The sequence below is a fragment of the Penicillium riverlandense genome (assembly GCF_028828495.1).
Source record: "Penicillium riverlandense strain IBT 135883 chromosome Unknown utg000011l_segment0_segment0, whole genome shotgun sequence".
In the NCBI taxonomy this organism is placed as follows: Eukaryota; Fungi; Ascomycota; class Eurotiomycetes; order Eurotiales; family Aspergillaceae; genus Penicillium; species Penicillium riverlandense.
This window is the reverse complement of record NW_026643201.1, coordinates 921,877-947,134: the sequence shown is the minus strand read 5'-3', so window position 1 is coordinate 947,134 and position 25,258 is coordinate 921,877. Positions and strand designations below refer to the sequence as shown.

The window sequence follows — 25,258 nt, the reverse complement described above, 5'->3', positions numbered from 1 at the left end:
CCCCGACACCATAGAAAATCCGCATACTCCAGGTAAAGCAAAGTGTCGTTCCACGTAGTCATGCACTCAAATAGGACATTGAAAAGCAGCTCGGTCTTAGGTAAGGGAAGGCTAGTTATGTGACTTCCTCGCCTTCCCCAACCAAGTCTGCCACCACTTACAAACACCCAGCACAGCAGCACGGCCATCATCGCTGCGCTCCGTGCCGTCGGGGTTACCCAGCATCATAGCAAAGATCCAGAAGAAGGCCGCTGTCCAGACAGAGAGCAGGATAGCAAGACATCCGAACACGGAGAGCATCAGGACGATCATCAGACCTGTCACGGAGTAGTACTCGTGCGAGTCCGGGGAGAGGGCCACCGTTCCGCGGGGCTCGGGGTCTGGGTTTTCGGGGATCCATTGTGTGGATGGGGAGCGAGCTGTGTTGGAGGGTGGGCCTAGGTTGACTAGACGTTCGTGGATATGCAGTGCTGGAGAGAGGAGGTCGCAGAGCTGCGAGGCGAAGGAGGTGGTGGAGAGGTAGTGGGAAACGGGGCAGAGACGAAGCGGGGAGATCAGGACGGCGAAGACGATGGCGGAGATGGTGTAGAGAAAGGCGGCGAGGGAGAAGATTGGGACGGGGAGGGAGAGGCGGAACTATACAGTATTAGAACCAATATAAAACTTGGAGGGTCGTGAGAGGGTATAGATACCAGCATCAACAACGCATCCTCGCCGTCATCGGTCGAAGCATCGTCCTCGGGAGTACTTCGTTTCGGCCCGCGGGCTGCACCGGGACTCCCCAGCCCGCTGGACATGGACGGCTGATCCGCCGAGCCGGTGCGGGTGCGGGCTTCCTTGTGCGTGGTGCTAGAGACGGATGTCCGGGTACCAATGGACGCGGAGGTCGTCCCCGGACGGGCGGAGACCGCGTGGGAGCGATCGAGGATGTGAGAGCGAGTGCTCGGACTGGCGTTGTGGCCGTCAAATGAGTCGGAGGACTGGCAGAGCACTCCGCCAGAGACAGAGGGGTGGTCGAGAGATCGGCGGGCAGTCGGCGGAGGCGGCGGCGGAGGAGGAGCAGGAGAAGCAAGAAGGGGACCGCCCGCTTGCTGGTCCTGGTAGGCAGGGCTATAAGTCATCTCCGGAGGCCGCATGGCCAGTCGGACTTTGCGTCTCCCCCAGAGAGGGAGAGAGGAGAGGTAGGGAGACTAGACCAGCCAAGCAGTCGCACAGGTGCACAGAGGGCGACGAGGACTGAGAAGTAGGGCTCACGGCATGCCCTCCAGCTCACGAGACATGCTGTCTGTCCAGCTCTCCGTGATCAATAAAAGAGAGAAGAGCCTTGGAGAGGAGCAGACTCTGCTCTTTTATTTCACGGCCTTGTGCAGAGCGAGGATCTGTTTGCAGGCGGCGCTAGGTTTGCCAAGGGCTCGGCATTGCGCTGAGCTCGTTTCGTCGTCATATTGGACCGTTTCGCTTGGCTGGTTGGACCAGAGCGGACTGTGTAGATGTCCATGGAAACAATAGGAGAGAAGCGAGTCCCTGTCGATGACCGTTGGACGCGCACTGTTGGTGATGGGAGAAGTAGATGCGACGAACAACACGAGCAAGCCAAGACAATGGAAGACTGGGCGGGTCCGTAGTGGCCTGCTGCATCCAGTCACGGGCGGGAAGAAATGGATCACGTGATGAGGGATGCGACACCGGGCTCTGGGCACTGAATATTATTGGAGACGAATAGTCGGGGGATGATTAATGCCAATAGTGCCGAGACGATCTAGGTCAAAAAGTGTGGGATTATGATGGCCATGCGAATACGTATATCCTTGGCGAGACAGAGAGGGCGGGGGTATTAGAGCGGGTATCGTTGATTATAGGGGAGCATCCTTGCGCCCGCCGAGTTCGCACTTGGAAATCCTTCAGCCGGCGAATGGGATTCTCAACGCTATCTCTACAGCTGGGCTTCAAAATCGTGGCTAAGACCTTTAGAAGGACCCCTTGCAGGTGGGGACTGCACAAAAGTCAGCCTTGTAGGAGCCTCCGGCGGACGCCCGAGGCTGGCGTTTTCTTTCATCTGAAAGAAGAAGAGAGCGGCATGGCACATTTCCTGTAGCGTAATGCAACGGTCATCCACCGGCAGATAGTGTGGGACAAATCTCATAGTATTTGACATGCACCACAGGCTTCTCCCGAACGGATCCCTTCGAGTCCCGTTCCACATCGTGGGCATCCCGATCGCCATGTACCCAGATGGATTGCAAAGAGGTCTGCGACTGGCCCATGCTGGCATGCAAGCTGTTGGTGAATGCAAAGCGCCGTGTGATTGAAGTAGGTGTCCATGGTTATACATGTGGTGATATATATATTCTTCTCGGCATGACCAACAGAACTAAATATGGAACCCAGGGCAAGCACCTATTCCCTTCATACATAATAATTAATACCTAGTAGTTGACTTGAATAATAATAAAGAGGCTGGCTATGGTCCACCCCCCATCGAGGCTGCCGACCGGGTGCGTTCAGAATTAAATTGTCTGTGCTTGAGAGAAATGGGGGAATAATGAACGATCAGAATCATATGAAAAATTAAGCTCCAAATACACAGGTGCGCGCTAACATACAGCAAGAATGCATGCAACCTCTCGGGACTGACACAGCAAAAATGTGCTCGGATCGTCTCCCTGCGATCCGGGCAGCGTGTCGTACGGAGCATGGGGCCAGGCAGGGGGGGTTCCTGTCATTTGCCGGCCAATGGACTCCACTGGCCGGGACATAGTGCGTGGAGCTGGTATGCGCGCGGCTGAGGTGTCGCCGTTCGTCCCCGTCTGGAGTGGTCCTTTGGTACCTTATTATGGTACATCAGGTGGAGAGGGGTGAATTATTGCTGAGGATCGTTCCACCAACGTTCGTTAGTACGTCCCGTACTTGGGGCGGCAGGTCGGGGCGGAAAAAACCCGGTGCATGCACTACGACATGGGCGGTGGAGTGGCAGGCTGGATGCGGCAGGGGTGTGGAGAACGGGCACGAAGAAGTCTGCGGCGTGGCTAGTGGAAGTGGCTGATGGCCGACGGAAGGGGCGAGATGCGCTAGTGCATCATCGCTCGGCAGCTAGACACCTGAAATTTAGGATTGTGCCGGGGGGTTTTATTTAAATGGACCATAGACTGGGTGCGGTTTAGGCGTGGCCCTAGGAGGCTATTCCTGTGCCATCCCAATATACGGAGTGTATAGGGGTGGGGGAGCTAGAGAAGACTCTACTGCGGTCGTCTGGCAATTCCGATGGTCTCTGATGACGGATGGTGGTGAGTTCGTCATCCTGATGCCCTATGAGGCATACTCGCCTAGGTCACATTTAACCAGAAAAATGAATTCCAAGGGACTCCAGTTTGACGCTAGCGCCAAAAATGGAACCCTCGCGCGATCCCTGCTGACATGTATTATTATTCCTCCGTGGTACAAGCACAGACCACCGAGTGGCACAGAGAAGCGTCGCACTAAACCGGCCGCGGCATCCACGGGCGCCCCGTCAAGGACCGACCCACTACGGGGGCGTGATCTCGCATGACCGTGACGATATGATGGGAATGTGATCCTATGGGCATCAACGGTGGATGAGAGGAGAGTCGATGATCACGATGTCCGATCGCTCGTAGTCTCCATCGCCTAGAGCCTCCCCTCCCTCTGCCCTCAATCCCGTCAGTGCCAGATCGGCTCCACCACCCACTAACCGTTCCTGGGGGCGTCAGCCTTTCGTTTTGTGACGGGTTTGACCTGCCTGCCGCTCATTGGTCCCGAGCTGCCTCCCACTAGCGCCGCTTAGGTTCAATTTCAGCGTTTCCTCCAACCCCCTCGACTCTCTTTCCCTTCTCCCTCTCTGCGTGGCCTCCTTAGTAGTGTCTCCCTTTCTTTCACCACTCCCTCCACCCTCCCTCTTTGGATCTTCCAAAGGAGCTTTTCTCTCCCCCTTCTTTTCTTCATCCTTTCTCCATCATCATCATCATCCTCTCTCCCCCTCCACACTCTCCTCCCTCTCCCCCCGGCACTGACCTCATCGGACCCCATCAACACCCGCAGCCGGGACCGTGTCGCGACCACCTCCCAACCTGTTTCCGTGGTCTTGGCACTGCGCAAGACCTTCATTCACCAATTCAATCTCCTTCGATCGGTCGCAGCTGGCTGGCGCAGCTGGTGTCGTGTGAGGCAACCCTCGCGCGCCCTGTCGATTTCGTTCCCCTCAATCGTCCACGAAACGGGCTAGACGGCTGGAAGAGAACACTGGCCACCTACAGCTAGTGTGTGTGGTTACTCGTTGATTGCATCATCGTGTCGCAAAAGCCGATCGGAAAAGCTTTTGTTGCACGTCGGATCCGATTGAACCACAATCCTTCTCCATCAAAACCCCGGGAACCATGTCCCACACGCAACCATCCCCCACCACCGGGGTTGCGCCGCACCAGGCGCACCTCGCGGCGCACGCCCAGGTCAATGGCCACATGCCTCCTATGCCGACGCAGGGCCCCAAGGGAGTCCCGCTTTCCACAGCGCAGAAGATCGCGGCGCTCAATGAGCAGGTGTGGCTGCAAATCGGTAAGCAACGGCTATATCTTTCCAGAAACAACCAACAATACTGACTCACACGCTATAGGCAGCTTGACTGAATTGATGGGCGATCTGGATGGCGCCATGAACGCATACGAGCAGGCTCTTCGCCACAATCAGTGGTCGATCCCTGCCATGAACGCCATCTCGTGTATCCTACGCACGAAGGAGCAGTTCCCCAAGGCGATCGAGTACCTACAAAACATTCTCAAGCTGGACCCCGCCAATGGGGAAACCTGGGGTAGCTTAGGTTCGTGCACCTAATATGTTAAACTGCAATTCAATAAGCTAACTGTCATAGGCCACTGCCATCTGATGATGGATAACCTGCAAGAGGCCTACACTTCCTACCAGCAAGCCCTCTATCACCTGCGCGACCCCAAGGAACCGAAGCTGTGGTACGGCATCGGCATCCTGTATGACCGCTATGGCTCTCTCGACCACGCAGAGGAAGCTTTCTCTCAGGTCATGCGCATGGCTCCCGAATTTGAAAAGGCCAACGAGATTTATTTCCGCCTGGGAATTATCTACAAGCAGCAGCAAAAATTCAGCCAGAGTCTGGAGTGCTTCAAATACATCGTCACTGACCCGCCTCGTCCCCTCACCGAAGAGGACATCTGGTTCCAGATTGGTCACGTTCACGAGCAGCAGAAAGACTTTGAGTCTGCCCAGGCCGCCTACCGGCGTGTCCTCGATCGGGACCCCAACCACGCCAAGGTCCTGCAGCAGCTGGGATGGCTCTACCACCAGCAGAGCAACAGCTATGCTAGCCAGGAGAAGGCTATTGAGTTCTTAGAGAAGTCGGTCAACGCTGGTAAGTTGAATCTTCCGAAAATGACGTCGAAAAAAATACTGACCCTTCATCAGACAACAGCGACGCTCAAAGCTGGTACCTTCTCGGCCGGTGCTACATGTCCCAGGCCAAATATCCCAAGGCGTACGAGGCCTATCAGCAGGCTGTCTACCGCGATGGACGCAACCCTACCTTCTGGTGCTCGATCGGTGTTCTCTACTACCAGATCAACCAGTACCGCGATGCGCTGGATGCCTACTCTCGTGCTATTCGCCTGAATCCGTACATCTCGGAAGTGTGGTATGATCTGGGTACGCTGTACGAATCTTGCAACAACCAAATCGCCGACGCTCTTGATGCCTACGGTCGCGCTGCGGACCTGGATCCCACCAACGTCCACATCAAGGCGCGTCTGCAGCTGCTTCAGAGCCAGCTGCAGGGTGGTTCGAACCAGAACAACGCCTCGGCCCCTGCACCTCAGCCGCAGGATGTTCACCCCCAGGCCTACCAGGATCCTAGAGTGGGTGTACCTCCCGCGCCTCAATGGGGTGCTCCAGCTCCGACCGGTGGTCCGATGCCTGCCGGCCCTGCTCCTCCCCGCCAGCCTGCTGACTGGAATCGCGGCATTAATGAACTGCAATCGCAAGGCCAAGCCCCGCCGGCCAACGGTGGCCCTGGCGCTCCTCAGCAGCCAAGCCCTCGTCAGGATTCCGCTCGACTCCCTGATGCCGGTCGCGGCGGACCGCCCCGTTCGCCCAAGATGGGTGGTCAATACCCGCCTCCCAACACCCTGCCTCAGATTGCCAACCCACCTGCGTCTGGCCATGAACGCGCCTCGAGCGGTGGCTTTGGCGGCGGCGCTACCCGTGGCCCTCTGCCTCCCGCCCCGGCTGGTGGTGCTCCTCCTGCCAATGGAGGTCAGGCTGGCAACGGAGCCGCCCCACCCTACAACCGTCCGTTCACTCCTCCGACCGAGATTCGGCCGCTCCGGGATGAGCGGCCCTCCTCGCCTGGCTCGGGTTATCCCCACCAGCAGTTCCATACCGGTCCTCACCAAGGCGTTACCTCTACTGGCATTGCTTCTGGCGCTCCTCCGCCGGCTTCGGCCGCCGCGGCCGCCGAGGCTGCTGCTCGCGAGCGTAGTGAGGACCGACCGCCGTCTGCCATGAAGCGCAGCCGTGAGTGGGAGGGCGAGTCTGGCCCCGTGAAAAAACAAGCCAACGAGGAAACCCGTGCCCGATTGGATGATCAGAACAGCCGCCGCGCCAGCCCTCCTGGCCGCGCTGCTTCTCCCAACGAAATGCAACGGAGTCCCTCGGAGATCAAGCGTGAAGAGGTCCGTCGTGCCAATGAGAACTACCACCCCTCCGAGGCCGCTCATCACTCCTCGACCTTGCCTTCCATCCAAAACATGCCTCCTAGCACCTCGGGCGGCCCCAGTCTTCCTCCGATGGCCGAGAGCGCTGCCTCGACATCGAACGGCCCGCCCGAAGGGCCTTCTTCGGCCCACACCCCTGTCAAGGAGGAGGCGCCTCGCTCGGAGGCTCCTTCATCCCACGAGCCTGCCGCTCGCAAGATGGACGTCGATGAGGACTACGATGATGAGGGCGCTGACGACGAGAAGAAGACCGGTGCTGCTGCTGCTGCGGCTACAAAGGAGAGCCCTCACGACAGCACCTCTGGCAACGCCGCCAATGGTGAGGGCAAGGGCAGCCCGTCCAAGGCAGAGTCTTCTGCGTGAGAAAAAGAAATTTTCCCTTATTTTTTGCAAGCGATGCCGAAGGAGGTCATGAGAATTAGCTTTGCTGTGTAGTTGTTTTTCTTTCACCTGCCATTGTTCTCGGCCCTGTCTTTTTTTTTACATCTGTTTTCTGTATGATGGTGCGAGTGAGGTTGGTTGAAACTGTTGGGCGAGTGCGATGAAGCGACCCTTTCTGTATCCGTCTTTTGTGCTGATTTTCATATCTTTTGTTACTTTCCTGTGAATTATTTGATGCTCCCTGCATCCCCACCAAATTTACACCAATTGTCAAGTATCTCTCCGTTCCTCGTGCAGTGACGACCGTTATTGCCTTCCGTTCCGGAAACATAAGAGACGCTCTTTCAAATCCTAGTCACATGATCCACTAGACCTAATATGGGTTGCACGTAGATGACCTATTTGGGCACAGGTAATAATAATAGATTTATGATACTCCAAATGCCGACACGACGATGTCATTGATAGATTTGCACTAGAAATCGTGAAATACAGTAGATTGTTTTTTGTTTTGTCAGAATCATGAAAATGAGGAAGGATAGCAGCGAAGTAGTGGCTGCTATCTTTTCATAAACTGTCACGGCTCCAGCTAAGATTGTTGCGGACTGGCTGTCATCAGTTCTCTATGCGTACATTTATATTGGAAATCAGATATAATATCTTACTCTTACGAATTTAATTCCCAAACCCTAAGCAGAAACACACTAATCTAAATACCATGGTCGTAGAGCCTCCGCCCCTAAGAATATTGAAAGACGAGCCCCGCAATGGAAAGCGGTCTCTACAAAGACATTGATTATGCATCTGATGCATCTGCTCCTGTATAGTCTTAGCAATACTCTTTGCCTCAAAAGGCTTATAGTTCTAGGCCCGAAGTCAATGACGTGGGGCGATACTGGAAACGGCTAAATGATAAGAGTACTAATCCTAGCTGCTTACCTGTATTTTCACCTCTTAAAAGACAAGGGGCGAATCCACAGCACTTACTTGCCTTGATGATTGACATGCCTGACCTATCACTTGCTTATTTCGAAAACCTCTACCAGTCACAATGTCGAAATTGTTCACTCCCCTCCGTATAGCCGATGTGACCCTTGCGCACCGCGTGGTCATGGCTCCTATGACTCGTTTCCGCACAGATGATGATCACATTCAATCTTCTCTGGCTGTGGAATACTATTCACAGAGGGCTGCAGTGCCAGGAACCCTGCTAATCACAGAGTCAACGTTGATTTCGCCCAGCCACGCGGGTTTCCCTCATTCGCCCGGTCTCTGGACCGACGACCAGGTAAAGGCATGGACAAAAGTGGTGGAATCCGTGCACGCGCGTGGCTGTTATATTTTTGCTCAACTGCTTGCCCCCGGTCGTGCGGCGGATGAAATGTCCTTGCAGAAAGAAGCCGGTCATGGTATCTTGTCCTCGAGCCCGGTGCCGCTGACGGATAATGTTCCAATTCCCACTGCTATGTCAGAAAGCCAAATTCACTCCGCCGTGGCTGACTACGTGAAGGCGGCAAAGAACGCGATGCGTGCGGGCTTCGACGGTGTTGAAATACACGGGGCAAACGGGTATCTCCCAGATCAATTTTTGCAGGACACATGCAACCAGAGATCAGACAGGTGGGGTGGAAATATTGAAAATCGAGCCCGTTTTGCCATTGAGATTGCCACCGCCGTTAGTGAAGCTGTTGGTGCCAACAAAGTCGGATACCGAATGAGCCCGTGGAGTACGTTCCAAGGAATGCGAATGGCCGATCCTATTCCTCAATTCTCGTATCTTATTGAGAAGCTGCGTGACTTGAAGCTTGGATATATCCACGTGATTGAATCCCGTGTGAGCAACAACGTGGACATCGAGAAGACTGAAGGCATAGAGTTCGCCCTAGAAATTTGGGGAAGGACTTCGCCCGTTCTAGTGGCCGGTGGGTTTTCTCCGGCTTCTGCGAAACACGCGGTCGGCGTTGAGTACTGGAGCCACGATGTTGCCATTGTTTTTGGCCGACATTTCCTTGCCAATCCTGATCTCCCGTTTCGAATCCAGCACGGCCTGGAGCTGAACAAGTACGATCGGCCTTCTTTTTATACCCCCAAAGTGAGTACAGGGTACGTGGATTATCCGTTCAGCCCTGAGTTTCTCGCCGGCGATAGCGGGTAAGTCCCGACACCTTTTGATGATTCTGTAAAAGGTCTATTTTTGGAGCTGTAACAATACATGAACAAGGAAGGCAGTAGTGGTCGTCACTGTAACTCCTCATAAACATCTGCCTGTAGGGTGACGGAGTATCACGTGATCACAATCGATCCTCAGGCACCAATCGCTTATCCCACACAGACGGGTGCTGAGTCAGCCCACAAAGCGTGCAAAATCGTCCGCCGACTCTTTCGGATTCGACACTCCTCCTACTTCGACGACTAACGACAACAGGGTCAAGATGTACGTTGCCCACCCCGGTCCATCTCATGGTTTCATGTCCAGAATACAATTGCTCACCTATTTCTCTCTTCTAGGAGTCACCGCAAGTACGAAGCGCCTCGCCACGGTTCGTGAACAACTTTTCCCGGCATCGAAATTCGACGTCCCTAGTGTGCGGTGGTACTGATTGAGATTTTTACAGGCTCCCTTGCCTACCTCCCGCGCAAGCGCGCCGCCCGTCACCGTGGAAAGGTCAAGAGGTTAGTTTTGAGGAACTCTTTCTGGAAAAAAAAAATTTCGATGGACTAAATGTTGTGCGCCAGCTTCCCCAAGGATGACCCCAAGAAGCCCGTCCACCTGACGGCCTCCATGGGCTACAAGGCCGGTATGACCACCATCGTCCGTGACCTTGACCGTCCCGGTGCCAAGATGCACAAGAAGGAGGTTGTTGAGGCCGTGACTGTCATCGAGACTCCTCCTGTAGGTTTTTTCCCACCCGGATCAATTGACCTGGTACTAACACAATCACTACCAGCTCGTTGCCGTTGGTGTCGTTGGCTACATCGAGACTCCCCGCGGTCTCCGCTCGCTCACCACCGTCTGGGCTGAGCACCTGAGCGACGAGCTCAAGCGCCGCTTCTACAAGAACTGGTACAAGAGCAAGAAGAAGGCCTTCACCAAGTACGCCAAGTCGCACGCCGAGGAGAAGGGTGCCTCCGTCACCCGCGAGCTGGAGCGCATGAAGAAGTACTGCACCGTTGTGCGCGTGCTCGCCCACACCCAGATCCGCCAGACCCCGATCAAGCAGAAGAAGGCCCACCTCATGGAGATCCAGGTCAACGGTGGCTCCGTCGCCGACAAGGTCGACTTCGCCCAGAACCTGTTCGAGAAGACCATCGACATCGACTCCATCTTCGAGAAGGATGAGATGATTGATGTCATCGCCGTCACCAAGGGTCACGGTTTCCAGGGTGTCACCTCCCGTTGGGGTACCACCAAGCTGCCCCGCAAGACGCACAAGGGTCTGCGCAAGGTTGCCTGTATCGGTGCCTGGCACCCTAACCACGTCCAGTGGACTGTGGCCCGTGCCGGTCAGATGGGTTACCACCACCGTACCTCTTGCAACCACAAGGTCTTCCGCATTGGCAAGGGTTCCGATGAGGGTAACGCCTCGACCGAGTTCGACATCTCCAAGAAGCAGATCACTCCGTATGTTCACTCTCTCTACTTTTGTTGCCTCAAGATCATGTACTAACCGACATTTCTAGTCTGGGTGGCTTCGTTCACTACGGTGAGGTCAAGAACGACTTCGTCATGCTCAAGGGTTCCGTCCCCGGTGTCAAGAAGCGTGTCATGACTCTGCGCAAGACCCTGTACCCGCAGACCAACCGGAGGGCCACCGAGAAGGTCGAGCTCAAGTGGATCGACACCTCGTCCAAGTTCGGCCACGGTGCTTTCCAGACCCCCGAGGAGAAGCGCGCCTTCCTGGGTACCCTCAAGAAGGACCTGATTACTACTGTTTAAGAAGGGATTTCGAGCTGTGGAGGGTGACCGTGTTACGTATTTTCCAGTTGTCCAATAAAAAAAAGCGACTACTTCATGACTGGTGGATATGTAAAGTGAACATGTAGTGTGCCTGTAGACCTGATTATGGAGTATGTGTGGTGCAACTATATATTCCAGACCCTTGGTTGTAGCTCGGGCGTCATCAACACTTTCCCTTCTTCAAAACTTTCTTTCTCCTGCTACTCCTACTCAGACAGTGGCTCAGCCACAGACCTACACAAACCTGGATTTCCCCCGGGGTGACACATAACATATTAATATGCGCAGCCCGGCCTCCATCCATTGCGTCATCCAACACCTGCCCACTCCAACTTGTCTTGTCCGCCGTTCCCTACGAGATCCCCTCTACTCCAGCCCACCCTCTCTTCAGTCTCAGAATCGCCTATTCCATCGCCTTCCATATTCTGCGATTATCTCGAGAACCGCGCTTCATCTACAGCAAAACCACCACCTCCCCGCAGGACCACTACTTCTCTCCTCATTCTCATCCTCCTCCACCCCCACCATGTCCTCTGACGACGCCTACATGTCCTTCCTGGACAAAGCAAATGCCGACCTCGACGCCGGGCGCGCCTCACAGCCCTCCTCCACCATCCGCACCCAGACCGTGCATACCGCCCTCAAGGTGCCTGCACCGCTGCGGTCTGTCGATGCATACTACGTCTCTGAGACAGATGAGCCGTTCGAACCCGTTGCCCTGAAATGGGACGGCGCCGCGCACGGCACCTGGCCCAGTGCAGGTACGTTTTTTTGTTGTTTTGTTTTCTTGGCTTGGAAGTTCTTCCAGCTAGGGCGATACTATCCTCTCTTCTCCCTTGATTGCGTGACGCATCTCTGTGCCCTCCTATGGATGGATTATGCTAACTGGCTGTCTCCACCCAGCTCAACTCTCCTCTCTCATCTCCCCAGACGCAGACCTATCCAACGCTATCTCAACCCTCTCCCCAAACTCCTTCGACCCGAAGAACGAGTACGCCTCTGCCCTGCACGCGGTGCGGGCTGCAGCCGTTGAGAAAGCGGAGGGCGGAGACCAGTCAAATGTTGATGTCAAGGTGTACAGAGTGCAGCTGGATAAGACGCGGGTCGAGTACTGGGTTCTTGCGCTGCATGCACCGGAGAGTCAGCTTGTCGGACTGCGCGCAAAGGCCGTGGAGACGTAAGCGGGTTATGTACGTAGGTGGCTAGTGGCATGCGAGGGTGTTTTGAGCTTGACTGAAAGAGTTGAATTGTGCAAATGCGGGTCTTGTTTGGGGGGTTTTTAATTTGGATATACATACAAAGCCAGTCCGTCCAGCACAGGCATATCAAATGAAATATGAAGTATTGCATGTGCGCATGGCGGATTTCCCGTTTAGGTGCAAGCCGAGATGTCCGCGTGGAAAGATTCGCTTTCTGCCTCGCTTTTTTTGTCTGACTTGTAAGAATGCGATCCAGGGAAAAAGTGCCCTGTCAGGATTTTGCACGGATATCATGGCATTCCGATGGGCCGCGCTGTGCCAGGGCGGCTGGCGACAGGGGCCGCGTGTTCGGGAATGGCAGATTGGGTCATTTATTGTTGGAACGAACATTTGGCATGTCTTTCTCCTTCCATTGCCGAAGACTTGTTCAAGAATATTCACTTTGGATCCAACGTGCTAGCTGGCAGTAGTGAGGCAAGGTCGAGCTCGTGGTAGCTGCTCACTGGTTGGTATACTCCAGAGCTTTAATTTTGCCGGGAATGATGATGTCGATCCCCGGATTCCAAACCAGCATTCAAGTCCTCCATTCCTCACTGGCTGTCGGGCAACCAGGATTATTTTCTCTACTGGGTCGGTTTTGCTGTTTGTACTCCTTGTGCATCGAGGCCAAAATCGATCGAGCTGAAACAATTGGAGGGAACTAAGAACGAAGAAAAGAAAACAGGAAAGAATACCTCGTGGAGTTATCTGGGAGGATATTGTCTCCGATCTACCTATATTTCACACAAAACAAGCACGAGAGCAGGGAATACACATACCAGCTCGTTGTCCCCCTACCGTCAGTGGGCCATTCCTCTCCCTCCCCATCGTGCCCTACCCCAAACAATACTCCTCGGAGCGTCTAGGCTCTTCTCTTCTTTCTCTGGCTCTCTGATTTTCTCTTCTCTTAGCTCCTACCTTTACGGCTACTCTTGAAGCGTCGCCAACTAACAGGGACATCGTCCTGTCCACTCTTTCTGAGTCGTTCTGCGCTCAGCGACAGTGCAACATCGACCGACTTTCTCTTCTGTCCTTACAGGTGGAAAAAAACAAAGGAGAGAGTGGGAAGGAAAAAGACGGTGCCACCAAAATACAACAAACGCCTGATGCCAGAGGACTCCCCGCGCGGTGGATAGGTAATTCAGCGGAAGAACGCAAGAGCGAAGCAAGCGGTTCCATTTGAGGATAATCGGTTCCCAGAGGCCATAAACTCCAGATGTCGGACCAGGATCCTTCGGAAAACCAAACCCTAAACCCAGCCTCAACCCCAGACTCAACTACGAGACCCGGGATGCCTCATATCCGCCTCAACTCGGGCCGCCAGGACCCATTCATTGAGACCAATGAAGGCTACGAGCCACTGGCGGCCGTGGATTCGACCGAGTCGCACCCGGAGCCACGGGCTCTGACGCCTGCAAACCCAGACGCAGCCATCGTCTTGGGCGCGCAGGGGATATCGCCGTACGAGATATCAAACGCTCCCGCCTCAGCGGAGTTCCTGCTTCCTCCCAGACTGCGCCCATCGTCTCGTAGCGAGGTGGACCGCCCACATTCGCCAGATCGTTGGTCTTTCAGTCGGTCTAGCGTCAGCTCAGACCAGATCAGCCGCGAGAATTGCATGCCACTCAATCCGTTTGAGGACTCTCGCGCGCCTTCGCATTCCGGGAGTGAAGAGTACGATGTCAACACGCAGACTGTCTCGGAGAAGTTTAATATCATGCCGACGGAAGGGTTGCTTTTGTTCCCCGAGGATGTGGAAAAGGACGACTATCTGCATAATCCGGACCCGGCAGACAAGGACCGTGACTGTGATGTCTGCAATCGCCGAGGTATCTTGAATGTGGGCGGCTTGGTGATATTGACGTTGGGGATTCTGACCCTTTTTGTTGGATACCCTATCATGTAAGTTTTCCTGAAGATGTTTTGGCCTGCCGAAAATTAACCAGTGTTGAAGAACGTGGGTGGAAGGGATACTCAGACGCGGGCATGTTTGCCAACCGGGCGATACTTTGTGCCTCGACGTTGGAGAACGGCCGCTGCTCCAGAATATTCGCAAAGGGTTGATCGACCCAGACACGCCGGAGGATGCAATGTACAAGAAGAACGCAGATGGCAAGGTGTGGCAGCTTGTGGTGAGTTCCGGATTGTGCAATGAGGCAACTTTGACACACGCGACTGACATGCAACAGTTCTCTGATGAATTCAATACCCCTGGCCGCACATTCTACGATGACGATGATCCGTTTTTCCAAGCAGTGGATCTCTGGTATGGCGTCACGGCAGATAAAGAGGTTTGTATCGTCTTATGCTCGTCGCGTACCATGCCTCGCTAACCGTCTGCAGTGGTACGATCCCGATGCAGTGACCACAACCGAGGGAGTGTTAGAGCTTCGATTCGACAATTTCGTGAATCACGAGCTGCAATACCGATCTGGAATGGTTCAGAGTTGGAACAAGCTCTGCTTCAAGGGTGGCCGTTTGGAGGCCAGCATGTCCCTGCCAGGTGACGGACATATCGAGGGTTTCTGGCCTGGTTTCTGGGCAATGGGCAATCTGGCTCGTCCGGGATATGCCGCCACCACGGACGGCATGTGGCCGTACAGCTATCACGACGGCTGCGACGCTGGCATCACCCCGAACCAGAGTGCACCGGACGGACTGAACTTTCTCCCGGGCATGCGGTTGCCTGGCTGCACTTGCCCCAATTCCGATCACCCTTCCCCGGGACGTGCACGTAGTGCTCCTGAAATCGACGTGATTGAAGGTAGCACTGCGCCTCTCCAGGGGAGCTACGGACCCTACGTTGGTAGTGCATCTCAGAGTTTGCAAGCTGCACCTTTTGATCTTTGGTACATGCCAGATTATGGTAAGTTTTCCTATTATTATTACTTTTTATCAACATTCTAACATCCACAGATTATACTGCCGTATACAACCCCCACATAACTCAAATAAACCCCTACCGCGGCGGCGTTTACCAGCAAGCCATGTCCGGATTGACCAACCTGAACACACGCTGGTTCAATGGCACGGAGTACCAAGAGTACGCCTTCGAGTACAAACCCGGTGCAGACGGCCAGGTGACCTGGTTCGTCGGCGCAGACAAGACATGGACACTGGACGGGCGGGCCATCGGGCCCAATGGCAACGTCGGGCAGCGCATGGTGCCGTTGGAGCCCATGTCGCTGGTGATGAACCTGGGCATGGCAGACAACTTTGCTCCCCAAAACAAGTCTATCCGCGAGTATATGCCTGCCTACCTCCGCTTTGACTATGTTCGCATCTACCAGGACCCGGACGAGATTAGCGTCACCTGTGACCCGCCGGGTTATGAGACGACGGGGTATATTGAGGCCCACAAGAAAGCCTATCTCAATCAGAACCTGACTTCTTGGTATGTGTTTCTTGACAACGTTCTATTCTGAATCACACTAACCAGATATGATAGGGCGGATGCCGGGTATCACTGGCCGAAGAACCACTTCATGCATGGATGCTAGATATTGCATGGGACACTGGGGTGTGTGTGCCACACTACTCTCTAACCACCTCCTTATCTCCATCTCTCTACATGTCTCTCTGCCTCTCTGCTACCATTTTTTTTTAATTGTCTTTGCGTCGTTTTTAGCGGCATTTTGTTCCGGCGTTTGCGGCTGTTTGGACATGGCTTTGTTGTGGCTTTCGGTTTCCGTGGAATCTATATTTCTTCCCTTGTTCTTGGAATGAAACAGTATATCCAGAATATCTACTGCCAATGGAGTTCACTGAAAGTTTTCTTCATCTATCAAAGTAGCCGAAATTACACATTATGGATTTAGGGCTTGGCTTGTTAATTTGAAAACCACTGAAATTCAGGTAAAATCTACCATCTATCTGCAACCGGCATAGACGGGTTGTTCAGGGCATTCGTGTAGCAGTGAATGTAGGTCTCCGATTCAATGGAGCCATCAAAGGCACAATTCGTGACAGTCGAATGCTAGTAGACACAGGGGCCGACAGTATGTTGTTGTTGTTCAGTTCGAGCACATTGACGCAGACTTCGCATCCTTCACATCCTGCCAGAAGGCCGATCTCACAATGCTATGTTCCTGATTCGTCACATCCCCAGCCCTAATAAGGAAGCAGGGTCTCGATGAGGCTGAGACTGGTTCCGAGACAGCCGCAGCGGAACTATGCACAGCGGAAGCGAAATTAGGGACATGAGAGCTAGCCCGCTTTGCGGAAGAAGCTCAAAGGGGAGGATTTCTTCTCGGAAACGTAGAGGCGAGTATCGTGGAAGTTGAACGACTTGGTCTCAAATTGCCCATTCGATTTGGTGAAGTCAATCACACCCGCTTGGGGACGTCGATTGCTGTACTCCCCATTCCGGCCTTCTTCGAGCCATCGACACAGTTTTGGACAGGCTAGATGAGAGCACTACCAGGTGTTGTAGCAAAGAACAACAGTTACACGCACCGTGGCCCCCGAGAAACGCACAATTTACCGGCTCTTCGAATTTATAAACCTGCTCTCGAACCCAGCGGGTAACTTCCGCTGCCTGTGGAACCTGCCGTCTGGGGCTAACATTCGAACCGGCGAAACTCGGCACAGGTGTTCGAGACTGGCAGACCCGTCCGGAGGGACAACAAGGCTAACAGAGGCATTAGGTGCATAGACATATGCCATGGACAATAGAGTTTTTCCTCCCCACTAGGAGCTACTTGGAGAGCCGCTTTCAACAAAGAGCAGTGTCAAGTAAGCAAATGAAGGGCCTTCACGGTGGAGTCTCTAGCCAAAATCTGCCGGGGCGTACTTGGAGAAGCTGAGCTTTCTTTTTTCGAAAGCGGCTCTCGCGTATGTCCAAGTGGGCAAACAGGCAAGCTCGGTAGACGCGTCTGCGGACAGGGCGATCAACAAGTTTTAGTTAGAGAGAGAGAGAGAGAGAGAGTGTGTGTGTTTGTGTGAGAGAGTGTGGGGAGGTGGTGGGGAGGTGGAAGGAGAAGACAAGTAAAGAAGGCAATCGTGTTTACCAAATGACTTATATTGGGCCTGATGTCTTAGGCAGGCAGTCATCACAGCAGTCATGGTGGCCTACTCTTTCCCTCCTTCCTCTTCTTCTGCACCTTCCTTCAACATTTTGCTTCTTCACACTCACAGTCTCTCTCTCCGTCAACCATGATGATACTAACTTCTATTTATATGGGGCCTCTTATACTCCTCGAGATATAGCTCACTCTACGACCGTGGACACTGGTGAGTGTTTTGGGTGTTGGTGCAATATCACGACGAGCGCTGACAGACCTCGTGTCTCAAGAATGCCGGTGCTTGCTTCTCGTCCTGCATGTTGTGGAGTGTAGATGGCACTCGAGCTTAGTGCTCCGCAGAATGACAATGGCGTTGTGAGACCGTCGACTCCGTAGTCCACCTCAATCACTCTCACGACCACGTTCTCAGGCGTCCGGGACCTACTGGGCTGTCAACCAGCTCACCAATAATGCCACTCCCAGCCGACACGTTTTATTACTTCTTTTTGTTTTTTAAAGAATATCCAAACCACCGTAGACTCCCCGAATTCGATGATTGACTTCTGAATATCATAAAGTCCACCCTAAGACGCGATTTCGCTTTGTTGAAATCCCCCGCGCCCCCTCTTAAAAAAGAAAAGGAAGGCCGAAAGGAAATCCAACAGCCTTTCTTGGATCTGGTCGCCCGGTGCGGCCAAACAAATCGTGCGCGGCTCACCGCTATGCCGACTGACAGATTGTGGCTTGCGATTCCCTACCGTACCTCTCTATGATTTCGATCAAGACGGTGATGCTATGTATAGAAAGTGAATATTAGCGAGCAATAAGCTTGTTTGATACGTTAGTTGCTAATTATCACTTTGGGATTCAATATCATTACCTCAGAGATTCCTACGTGGTCAAATTGATGTTTCCTAATGAGGCCCCCCAAGTGTTTGAATACGAATTGATGTGTTGGCAATTCGCTTCACCGATTTTAATCCCCCGGAGAACGCTTGTTCGGGAACCCGGCAGGATTTCCCGATAGTTCTTTGTTTGTTCTAGAGGCCGGTTAAATATGCAGTGCTTACAGGTCGGAGCCAGGGCTGAGAGGTCTTAGAGCCAGGGCTGAGGTCATATCTCGCGAAATTTTGTTCTGGATCAAGCTTAGCATGTGGCTTGTTTTTCAAATCCGGGGACTAGATCGTTCGAAACCAGAAATCGTTCGTAGACTCGTCTTCGGCTCTCGTCAGAGAGGTCTCACAATTGCCAGCAGGGCTCATGCTACGCTAGTGGAGGACATAAAGGCTAAGCCTAAAGGGTCCTAAATAGCTGTCGCCGCCTAGCCATACCCCCAGAACACCGATCAGAACTTGGATATCCAAAGCGAGGAACCCTCATAGCAAAAATATAAATAATCATCGAAACCTGTAGATGATTTCCATAAATCCATAATCTATACAGAGTTCCAACTCTCATCATAATCATTATGCGCTTCTTCAATGTGCCTTTTTTTGTGGCCCTGCTAGGTCTGACCGAGGCGGCTCCCAAGCCGAATAGCCGGAAGACGCAGCACCATACTTCCACCAAAGTCTCCTATAAGACCCAACTCGCTGTCGAACCCCATTATGGCCACGTCCCGACGGCTACTCTCACACGAACTCAGACCCTACCCCCGATCATTATCATTTATACTAGCCATCCGACTGTGACGAAGACTCCGCCGGTAGTCACCGACACTAAGACTAAATTTGTGAAACGGACTACCTCAGTCACTGCTAAAGCAAACACTGATACAGTTTGCGTTACGTCAACTGAGTTTGATACGACGACGAGGACTCACACTCCGCCGGCGGTCACTAATACCGTCTGTACGGATACTACTATCACAACTACGTCGACCTCGCATATCCCAACTATATATGGATTTACCCCAATTGTCGACACTCTCCCTACTTCCACTGCTGTTGAAGAAGTAAAAAGGGACCTAGTGTCCCTAGAGCGCCGCTCGCAAGTCATTGGTCATAAGGACTTCAAATACCCTAAGTCAGTCAAGTGTATACATGAAGTGTTTGTAGAAGTCATCATCATCGAAATCATCATCGGCCACCCTATCACTAAGTGGCTGCCCGCCCATACAACTTGCGTCACTAAGACCGACACTATCTCTGTCACTAAGACCATCGTCCCTCCCGATGTCTCGGCCACCGTCACCGACACTATCACCTCGACCGTCTGCGTCGGCACCACCCTACCTGTCGAGACTGACACAGTCACAAGAACCGACACCGCCACCGCTTCGGTCGTGAGCACTGCTTACGACGCCTGTGCCACTAACAACATTGCCATCTCCCCATTCTCTTCTGACTACGGCAGACTCGCTGGCCTAAGCCCACAATACCTCCCCCTTCCCGATGGTGTCACCTTGACGCAGGCACCGAGCAACATCAATACCCCTTACGACTGTTGTGTAAGCTGTGTCCAGGATACCAGCTGTGTTTTGGCTAGTTTAGAAGACGGCGTATGCTCTCTTGTAAATGCGGAAACCTGCGATCCGTCTGAAAACCGGCTTACGGCCTATATTTCGGCCAGGGGGTACACTGATGTCAGCCTGTCGAACGGCGCCTGTGGGTATCTTGTTGGTCACTTGAGGCGACGGGTGAGCTGATCACCGAGCACTCGGAGTTGCTCAGTGGCCATATAGACAATGTGGCTCTGTAACTAAGACTCTAGTAAAAGGGACGCGGGGAATGGCGCCAGAGGTCTTCCATTTCGGCGTCTAATTCACCATCAGCTAGCGTTGTGGGGTAGTTAATGAAAGAGTCTAGAATGCCACAGAACCATCATTTTCCAGTAATTCGTTGTGTCAAGCCAAGTAACAGATATATATTCTCTATCACCTTATACCCTTAACCTCATTAATCAGTAAAACTTCAGGCCCCACAAATCTAGAACAGAATATACCTATGAAAGACATGTTACAAATCGTATATACTTCCCAGCGTTGTCCAAGAAATCCAATTTACCGTGACACGTATGCACAGCCTCGCCCCAACATAGGAGACTTTTTTTTGGCCCCGAGAACGTGAACCCCGCGTTGATAGTGTAGCGGCCGCACAGTTACCATTACCCGGTAATAGGTCTGGGTTCGACTCCCAGTCGACGCGTTCACCGTGTTTTTGTTTCATCCTTAGAATATTAGTATGTATGGATCCTAGATTAGATGATTGAATTGGGCTGGATATCATAATATTCTCCTTAAGCGCTGAACAGAAGGATAACGTAAATCATGAGTCAAATTCATTACCCACCAGGGGTATAGATTGTAAGGTACTAACTAGGTCTAGCAAAACGCGCAGCACAGGATGCATTCATATGTTGATCGTATTTGCGCGAAGAGAACAGCCTTGTTCGCGCTGAACTGTCCCGAGCTAGGATGCGAAGAGCGTGAAGGGCTGACCCAGAGTGCTAGGCTAGCCTAGATTGGAGAATGCTGGGTGTGCATGTGGTGGCATTTCTCACCAGCACCTGACTGGAGACCTGAAACTAGCCCAAATTCAGACCTCACGTATAGGCCTACCCTCGATCCGTGTCGAGTCTCGAAGCCGCGACGAATCCCGCGTCGAATGTATCTCCCAATCAGAGGTGACTTGGATATGGCCCCGAAGGAAATCCGAACCCTTTACCATGACAGGCTGCGTGACTGTGACCAGCGGCATTTCTGGCTCGTCTATCTGGAAGTGACCCGGCGGCCGACGAGATGACAAGACTGTTGTCTTCCAGTACCGCGCAGACATGGGGGAGCCAGGTCTGCGACTGGATGATCGGATAGCCGTATAGATGACTGGAAGACAGGACACGATGATACCCAGAGGTAGAACAGTAGCCGTTAGGATGGATTTGAGTGCGGACCCGTAAGTTGGATCTTCGGGTTCTGGGGAGATAATGTACTTGAGGCGAACACCGATTATGGTGATGATACTGTTGCCACAACATACAGTCAGTAAGGCAGACAGACAGTGGTTTGCCGAAGAGACAACTCACCCAGCGCCTAGCACGAATGTAATTGTCAGCCCGGCCTTTTTGGGCGGTGGATGTTGTTGTCTCCATAGCATCGGTATTGGGAGAATGAGAACCAGCATGCCGAGAACGAGCTCGGATATAGTGCAGCTCATCTCCAGCTTTTTTCTATCTCCACAGTGACCGGACGTGTCAGGGAGCCAGATCTTCGACGGCGGAATGCAAAAGAGTGCAGTGGCCAGGAAGCTGGCAATCCATAGGGCCAGACTCAGAGTCATCGTGCCACACGCAAACCACTTGAAGGTCCGCTGAGAGAAAACACTGACGTAGTAGTGAAGGATAGACAGCTGGACTAAGGCAACAGCGGTCGTCCAGAGAAGATCACCAATATAGGCCATCTAAAAGTATTGTCAGTACTGGTGAGATGCTTGGAAACTTTGAGCCTACCTTGACCAATTGAACAAATGCCTCGGGCCCTCCAGTCTCGACTACTTCGGCTGCATGAAGCCCTAGCCCGCATCGCAGAACCATGATCATTTCCACCACATAGCGACCGATTGCAATAAGCTTGAAGATAGTCAGTAGTATTTCACCAAAAAGAAATCAAGAACATGCTTACGGTCGCTGCTAAAACCAGCCAGTCATTCACCTGTAGCGACCGTCGCGACCACAGTCGCAGACCCACAGCGACAAAGCTCAGAGCGAGCAGAACAGACTGAACAATGAGGTCGGCCTTCCCCAGCGTGTTATGGCCGAGGGAATCGGCAAGCGTGTTGAGGGGAGGCGGCATCGAGTCCACGAGGGATGATACCGATGATGATGGTGTTGAACGATGCAAGGGCGGCCAACTCTTTCGCTCCCACACATTCACTCCCTTTTTTATTATTTTTCTTACCGTACTCACCCACGACTTGACTAGATGAGAATGATCATCGCCTTCAAGGCGAAATCAACGTGGGTGTGATAATATCTTCCAGGATGGGCGGGGAGAGCAACTAGTTAAGGCAGCAGTTGAGGTGGGGATTCTGCTGGCAAGGGACAGGGCTGAGACCCTCGCAGGAATAATGTATGTTTCTTGATTTCCTGGGCAGATCGGCGAAGAAGTCGGTCAAACGATAGAAAAAGTTGTTGTTGTTTTGGGGAATGCCAGTCGTGAATGTACTTGGGCTCCACCTTCACTCTATCCCGCACGCTCGTGTTTCATATCCCTGCACAGTCCGACTCAGCTTTGCGATCAGACCGCTTCGCTCACTCCCCTACATCAAGCACCCTGCCGAGGTGTTACAGGATGCTTGGAAGACATATAATGGCATGCAAGCAACAGTTTTTGATTCATAAGGATATGCAAGAAAAACTAACTACTACGAGTCACAACTGAGCCGGTACAGGCGCCCTTCAAACGGCCGTAGTAGAATGATATCCGGCGTCGAAGTTGCCTCGCACGTCTGGTGATTCGAGATGAGCATCTTGGGAAGCGACAAGTCCACACCATGGTCCACATAGCTCCATGAAGTCGCGCCGGGACTGAAGTTGAGCACCGTCAAGTAGCATGCATGTTTGGACTGCCGCTTGTAGGCCCAGATAAGGGGATTATCGAGGTCTAGGGCTTCGAAGGACCCATAATACTGACACATTCGCCCCCATGAGCTTGTTACAGACATCCGAAGCACAGACAACTTACTAGAGTTGGATTGGATTTGCGCAGTGTGATCATGGACCGGTAGAAAGACCACACTGATTCGGGACAACGCTGCTGATGGATTCCGCACCATTCGCTCTCGTGGTTGAAAGCTGGAATCCATGGCTTCGTAGCGGGCGCACAGAACCCACCGTGCGGGTCATCCGTCCACTAGCCGAGTCAAGATCTCTGTTATCATGTTTCGTGGGGAACAAAACTCACCGGAAACGGGATACGGGTATTGTCTCGGCCTTTCTGGATGATTGCTTTCTTTGCAAGATCCAATTTGCCGGCCTCGCCTGAACTAGCGTTTTCACATGCCCTATATGTGTTCAGCAAGACAAATACAATATTTGCAAGGACGGACATACTCATTCCAATATTGGATCGTTTCGATATCCTGATTCATGTCCTCCGAGAAGGTACCGGGGTTGACCATTCCCAGCTCTTGGCCTTGAAAGATGAGGTTCGTTCCTTGCAGCGTGAACTGCCATAGAGCCAACAACTTAGCACACAGAGCCCGGAAGCGCGGGGTATTGGTAGTGAACCGAGAAATGCCTCTCGGCTGATCGTGGTTCTCCATCCAGACGGTGTTCCAGCCGCCGCTGTTGGCCAGAGTCTCTTGCCACTCAGCGATCACTCGTTTCAATTCCGGAAGTTCCCATTCCCGAAGCATCCATTTGTCTCCATTGTGGCAATCCAGCTCGACATGTTGGAATTGAATTATGAGATTGAGTTCCGGCCGAGGCTTGTACTTCGATGTATACTCCACTGCTTGGTGTGGGGTGACTCCACAAGACATCTCAGCCAGTGTAACGACATCGTAGTGGGCGAAAACCTGCTCGTACATTTCTTGCAGATATTCATGGATACGTGGTCTAGAAGTGTCAGATATTGAGCTGTTTGCTTTTACAGTGGTCCTACCCATTGGCAAATAGATAGTTGGCTGGCTGCCACATACTCCCGCACTTGGAGATTGGGGCATCGGGGAACTCAGAAGTTTTAGACACGAGATTCATCGTGTCCAGCTTGTTCATAGGGGTTAGCTTCATTATTCCATGGAAAACAAGGGCGTCGTACCCGGAAACCGTCAACTCCTTTGTCCAGCCAGAACCTTAGTATACTGTATAGCTCTTGTCGAACTTCTTCACAATCCCAGTTGAGATCCGGTTGGTTTTTCCCGAATATATGCAAATCTTGGAGATCTATCGTCAGCATAGGCTCCAGGCTTCGGGAAAGCTGCACCTTGACAACAACTGACAGAACTCGCCGGCTTCTTCGTCAAACTCCCATGTTGATCCTGATAGGAAATAAGCCGCCAAATTCCTTTTTCGGGGTATATCAATATGCTACCGGCGAAAGTGCTCTCCCAGTTATTTGGCGGAACCGGTTTTCCTTGACCGTCCGGCTTTCCTGGGCTCCAGAAATACCAATCTCGCTTTCCGAGACGAGGGTTCTTGCGAGCGCGCCTAGAGGTTTGGAACCATTCGTGCTTGGATTACCAACATCAGCATACATCCCGAGATAAATCTTCAGTACTGACCGTATCCGCGGTGTGATTCAAGGCAATATCGAGAACGATTTTTAGACCACGATTATGTGTTTCCTGGACCAACAACTCCATATCTTCCATCGTGCCGAAAATAGGGTTGACTTTGCGATAGTCACTAATATCATACCTGCTCCGATATTAGCTCTCAAGTTTGGATAAATTAGAAAAAAACAACATACCCCATGTCACACATGGGCGATTCATATATAGGAGAGATCCATATGACATCGACACCCAGTGCGACGAAATAATCGAGCCGCTCCATGATTCCGCGAAGGTCACCCTTGCCATCTCCATTTGTGTCTTGGAAGCTCTGGATGAGCACCTGGTATATGCTTGCTTTCTGCCACCAGTGCAGTTTGTCTAGACTGTCGACATCTTCAGAGTCGCTCGTTGTGCCCGATTCGTCGCTACTCCCCATTGAGACCGGTGAGCTGCGATTTAATACTGGTGATAGTTTCGCGGGACCGCCGGGGGCTTCCGATAGCGCCTCTATATTCGAAGTTCACTCACTTTTTTCAAAAGTGAACGCAGCCATGGGCGCAGAAGGGGACGCAGAAAACACATATTCCATATCTTAGCAGAGTATTTCTGGGGGCATCTGAAGTCATAGGAAGGTAATGCATGGCAAACGACGAGATGCTCACCCGTCGGGGAGGCGTTCCACCGTAAGTCGGTCCCGAAGAAAATGGAGACA

General features: G+C 52.7%; 8 protein-coding genes across 8 annotated transcripts; 5 read left to right on the top strand and 3 right to left on the bottom strand.

Annotated features, from left to right (window-relative positions):
* Positions 1-111: 111 nt before the first annotated feature.
* N7474_011071 (uncharacterized protein) lies at positions 112-1,136 on the bottom strand (the record flags this gene model as incomplete). Its single annotated transcript, XM_057202481.1, has 2 exons — positions 112-636; positions 693-1,136. 2 exons carry the CDS (start codon positions 1,134-1,136, stop codon positions 112-114), a joined length of 969 nt encoding a protein of 322 aa, XP_057047765.1.
* Positions 1,137-4,391: 3,255 nt separating this feature from the next.
* Positions 4,392-7,115, top strand: cyc8 (putative transcriptional corepressor Cyc8; the record flags this gene model as incomplete). Its single annotated transcript, XM_057202480.1, has 4 exons — positions 4,392-4,569; positions 4,628-4,831; positions 4,883-5,395; positions 5,449-7,115. The coding sequence occupies 4 exons, from the start codon at positions 4,392-4,394 to the stop codon at positions 7,113-7,115; spliced, it is 2,562 nt and encodes an 853-aa protein (XP_057047764.1).
* Positions 7,116-8,184: 1,069 nt separating this feature from the next.
* On the top strand, positions 8,185-11,070 carry rpL3 (60S ribosomal uL3 domain-containing protein; the record flags this gene model as incomplete). The annotated part of the gene is made up of 7 exons (XM_057202479.1): positions 8,185-9,236; positions 9,466-9,567; positions 9,642-9,673; positions 9,749-9,806; positions 9,870-10,026; positions 10,082-10,755; positions 10,815-11,070. 7 exons carry the CDS (start codon positions 8,185-8,187, stop codon positions 11,068-11,070), a joined length of 2,331 nt encoding a protein of 776 aa, XP_057047763.1.
* Positions 11,071-11,371: 301 nt separating this feature from the next.
* Positions 11,372-12,272, top strand: N7474_011068 (uncharacterized protein; the record flags this gene model as incomplete). The annotated part of the gene is made up of 2 exons (XM_057202478.1): positions 11,372-11,852; positions 11,995-12,272. 2 exons carry the CDS (start codon positions 11,372-11,374, stop codon positions 12,270-12,272), a joined length of 759 nt encoding a protein of 252 aa, XP_057047762.1.
* A 1,273-nt stretch (positions 12,273-13,545) lies between these two features.
* N7474_011067 (SKN1/KRE6 family beta-glucan synthesis-associated protein) lies at positions 13,546-15,829 on the top strand (the record flags this gene model as incomplete). The annotated part of the gene is made up of 6 exons (XM_057202477.1): positions 13,546-14,231; positions 14,284-14,461; positions 14,519-14,620; positions 14,673-15,195; positions 15,246-15,723; positions 15,778-15,829. 6 exons carry the CDS (start codon positions 13,546-13,548, stop codon positions 15,827-15,829), a joined length of 2,019 nt encoding a protein of 672 aa, XP_057047761.1.
* Positions 15,830-18,800: 2,971 nt separating this feature from the next.
* N7474_011066 (uncharacterized protein) lies at positions 18,801-19,979 on the top strand (the record flags this gene model as incomplete). The annotated part of the gene is made up of 1 exon (XM_057202476.1): positions 18,801-19,979. One exon carries the CDS (start codon positions 18,801-18,803, stop codon positions 19,977-19,979), a length of 1,179 nt encoding a protein of 392 aa, XP_057047760.1.
* Positions 19,980-20,868: 889 nt separating this feature from the next.
* Positions 20,869-22,121, bottom strand: N7474_011065 (uncharacterized protein; the record flags this gene model as incomplete). Its single annotated transcript, XM_057202475.1, has 4 exons — positions 20,869-21,292; positions 21,356-21,729; positions 21,779-21,898; positions 21,951-22,121. 4 exons carry the CDS (start codon positions 22,119-22,121, stop codon positions 20,869-20,871), a joined length of 1,089 nt encoding a protein of 362 aa, XP_057047759.1.
* Positions 22,122-22,692: 571 nt separating this feature from the next.
* N7474_011064 (glycoside hydrolase family 13 protein) lies at positions 22,693-24,982 on the bottom strand (the record flags this gene model as incomplete). Its single annotated transcript, XM_057202474.1, has 10 exons — positions 22,693-22,956; positions 23,013-23,180; positions 23,232-23,331; positions 23,381-23,887; positions 23,934-24,037; positions 24,090-24,214; positions 24,271-24,309; positions 24,363-24,501; positions 24,553-24,688; positions 24,741-24,982. 10 exons carry the CDS (start codon positions 24,980-24,982, stop codon positions 22,693-22,695), a joined length of 1,824 nt encoding a protein of 607 aa, XP_057047758.1.
* Between the last annotated feature and the right edge of the window lie 276 nt (positions 24,983-25,258).